General features: G+C 33.8%; 1 protein-coding gene across 1 annotated transcript in view; it reads left to right on the top strand.

The window, feature by feature from the left end:
• LOC130812721 (mitochondrial fission protein ELM1) overlaps positions 1–2,515 on the top strand; it is a 19,955-nt gene extending 17,440 nt beyond the window's left edge. Inside the window, exons 6-10 of the mRNA XM_057678294.1 lie at positions 1,385–1,497; positions 1,575–1,638; positions 1,778–1,871; positions 1,948–2,056; positions 2,136–2,515. Of these exons, the coding sequence (XP_057534277.1) occupies positions 1,385–1,497; positions 1,575–1,638; positions 1,778–1,871; positions 1,948–2,056; positions 2,136–2,237 (482 nt within the window). The 3' untranslated portion in view covers positions 2,238–2,515. The remainder of the gene's footprint in view (positions 1–1,384; positions 1,498–1,574; positions 1,639–1,777; positions 1,872–1,947; positions 2,057–2,135) is intronic.
• Positions 2,516–3,641: the final 1,126 nt, after the last annotated feature.

Genomic DNA, 3,641 nt, shown 5'->3' with positions numbered 1-3,641 from the left:
GTGTTTTGTTTTACTAATAGTTATAAATTATAATTGTGGTTCACAGTCTAAAAATAAGAGAAACTTGTACTAGAATAAGGTTATAAAAAACACCGAATAAACATATATCATCATTTAAAATCTTATGAAGAGTTCCAAACATAATATTATTGCAAAATATAACTTAATATGGTATACCACTAGAGATCCCCAATTCCATACCTGATTCGTCTACTATAACATGGTACAATTGTAGTGTTTAATAGTTTATTCTTTCATATGCTGTAGAAGCATATACCATATATGGGATATTTTTCTTATTTTTGAACATTTTGTCAAGATTACAACATTTCAAATTATATTTCTAGAGTTATGCTTATTTACATTGTATACTTATCCTTGGTTTTGATAGCTAATTAACTTTCTATGATTTTATGAAATCAACACTCATTAAAATTTTAAATTGTGTTATGGTATGCTCAAGTGGTGCATCATGTGCTATTGGTATCTTTCTTGGTACAATTTTGTTACCTGGGCATTGCTCGAGTTAGACATGAGATGCAACCCAACTTTGCCTTTTACTTGAAAGACTGAAATGAATGGCAATGAAGTACCATTGCTATATTTGATTATCAACAAAACTAGTTGACAATTGATAGTGAAAAAACCAACCCTAAACCTGAGCACGAGTTTTCGACTTGTCACTCGAAAATGATCCAACATACCGATTTGTTTTCCCCCCCAAGCTCAGATTGACCTTTTACTTGGCGACCACAAAAATATAAAGAACTTAAATTTGAATTTGTAGGATTGCATGGGAAATCTATGGCCTATTAGGTGTACTGATGACAATACATTATAAATGGCGTTTGGCTCAAAGTGCGTTTGAAAACGCATTCAACGGTGAAACTTTTTTAAAAAAAGTTTGTAGTTAAATGGTTGTTGATATTTTAAGTAAGGAAATCAAGTAAATGTATGATAGGATTATATTGATATTTTGTTTAATGGAAAGTAAACTTTTGTTATAAAAGTATGCTGGAAGTCAAATCATTGTTATTTAAAAAAGTATTTATGAAGCACACTTGAGCGGTGTATTGTGATGTCATTACGTAAATATCAGTTGATGAATTGTCGTGATAGAGTATTCTTGATCTTTTATCCTTTATCTTTTGTCAAGAAGACCCATGGTCTTGGAGTTCCTTTCCTAGTATGAGGTCATAGTATCATTCCCTGTTTGGATCCGATATCCTAAGATCTGACTTGCACAACTTGCTTCCTCAACATTTCCTTATCTTTTTTTTTTCTTGAATTTTTCTGAAAATTGGTGTTTACTTTATCTGTTGGTGTCTGTTTTTCTTGGTAAATGACTTGTTGTTTTCGATTTAATATGTTTTTTTTATATTAGGCCATTGTCGATATGGTGTTGATCTTGCAAGACAGCTGATAGCCTACTTGCAGAATATTCTTTTGAGCTGTGGTACAATAAGAATATCTTTTTCAAGGAGGACTCCGGAGAAGGTATTGTTGCCTGCTTTCTTATGCACCTCCATACTTATGTTATTTTCTCTGAAATGCTCTTATCTTGGTTTCTGAAGGTTTCTAAGATTATAGTGAAAGAATTGGGAGATCATCCCAAAGTTTTCATATGGGATGGGAAAGGTAATTGTTCATCCTCATCTAATGGTGGTGATTACATTAAATTGTTGCTAGTTGTAACTTGTAATATAACAACAAAATGAGTGGTTGCCTTCATCTTCATGTCTTCCTCATACATTCGCTTTTAACCCTTCTCCTTCAGAGCCAAATCCTCATCTCGGCCATCTCGCTTGGGCTGATGCTTTTGTCATCACGGCCGACTCGATCAGTATGCTGAGTGAGGCTTGCAGTACAGGGTACGTTGCTGTTATATGTGAGCTTGAAACTTAATTGTCAATTTCACCATTTTAAAAGAAAAATAAATATTTACAGGAAGCCTGTCTATGTGATTGGATCTGAGCGCTGTAAATGGAAGTTCACGGACTTCCACAACACTCTCAGGGAACGAGGTCTTGTGCGCCCCTTTACGGGTTCTGAGGATGTAAGTTCGGTCATTTTGCTAATCGCATCCTTTACAAAATTATTAAATAGAAATAATTAATCTTAAGATAAAATTTCAGCTATCAGAAAGCTGGAGTTACCCTCCCTTGAATGACACTGCTGAGGCTGCCTTAAAGATTCAACAGGCACTTGCTGAACGTGGATGGACTATACGAGCATAGACCACTTTTTTGCGTTGTACTTAGAAACTCATTCTATTCTTTGGATAAATTGGAATTTATCCCGCTTTTACAGAAAAAAGAAAAAGTTATGGTTTTTACTTTTTACTTTAGTATGTTATGTTTGGTTTTTTGGCTTGAACGATAAAGATAAGTCACTGGGGTTGACGGCGGCTTGTGAATATATTACGAGATAAAATACCATACATTGTAATTTAATGAAATAGTGTGGGTTTTGGTATTTCTTTTATAGAAGTATGTTGGTTGAGTAAACAAGACAATGACACCTGGTCTCTTATTTGATAGCATATCATCAACACCCTAATTTTTTCGTTTATCTATCATACACTGTTTTCTTCACCATGTCCATGATTGAAATCAGTGATTGGTATGACATATGAACAGGGTGAAAATTTTGATGAACGGGCAAACAGCATACCTTACTGAAAATTTGAAAAAAATAAGATTATTTAACAACTTAATTTCAAAAATAAGCTTCTTGAAAACTTATTTCCCAAAATAAGCGTCCGTACATCCAAGTCTAGCCTCGGGAAGAGTCGCTGTTAGTAACAACGAAAGTGAAAAAAAAAAAAATTAAAAGCCCAAAGTCGCTGTTAGTAACTGCGACTTAAAAAAAAAATTAAAAGCCCAAAGTCGCTGTTACTAACAGCGACTTAATGCGTTTTATATTTTTTTGCACAATTAATTTAATCTTACTAAACAGTAGATTGATTTTTTCGAGTTAGATCGCTCTAATCATTATTCATAATTTTGCATTAAATTGGATTTGTCGTTTTTTCTTTTCTATTTTTAGAGTCCTAGCCGCTATAAACCATATTGACTTGTGTGGAACCTAGAGTTTTTTTCTGGTATAGATTATGCATTCCCAACAAAATGTTCTCAGTTTTGTCAACTTCCATCCTTTTCTGTTCTTACATCTTGTGAACTTGGAAACAGAGAAATGTGGGAGAAATCAATGGAAGGCCTTTTGACTCTTGTTCAGAAGACAACACCGTCATCCTTTACTTATATTTGTGAGAGAAATGTGAATTCTTTAAATCATAAGGTTGTCCTTGGCTTTCAATTACAAAACTACATTATTCAAGTTTCTTAGTTGCTTATTTTTTATGTCAAATGTTTGTCCAGATGGATGAGTTGGCATGTTTTGCTCCTGGAATGTTGGCTTTAGGATCATCTGGTTACGGTCCAGGAGATTCGGAGAAATTTATGTCACTAGCTCAAGAGATATTTGAGTAACTTATTTGAGGGTAATGCATTGTTAACTACTTAATCCTGAACTCCTTGCAAAGTTATAGTACCTTTTTTGAGTTTCATTCAGCACGGTATACAGTCTGACCTTGCTACACAGTATGTATATTATTGTGAAATCAACCCCTCATTCGATAT

Source organism: Amaranthus tricolor, chromosome 5 (assembly GCF_026212465.1).
Source record: "Amaranthus tricolor cultivar Red isolate AtriRed21 chromosome 5, ASM2621246v1, whole genome shotgun sequence".
Lineage (NCBI taxonomy): Eukaryota > Viridiplantae > Streptophyta > Magnoliopsida > Caryophyllales > Amaranthaceae > Amaranthus > Amaranthus tricolor.
The sequence above is the reverse complement of the archived record's forward strand: the minus strand, read 5'-3'. Positions and strand labels throughout refer to the sequence as shown.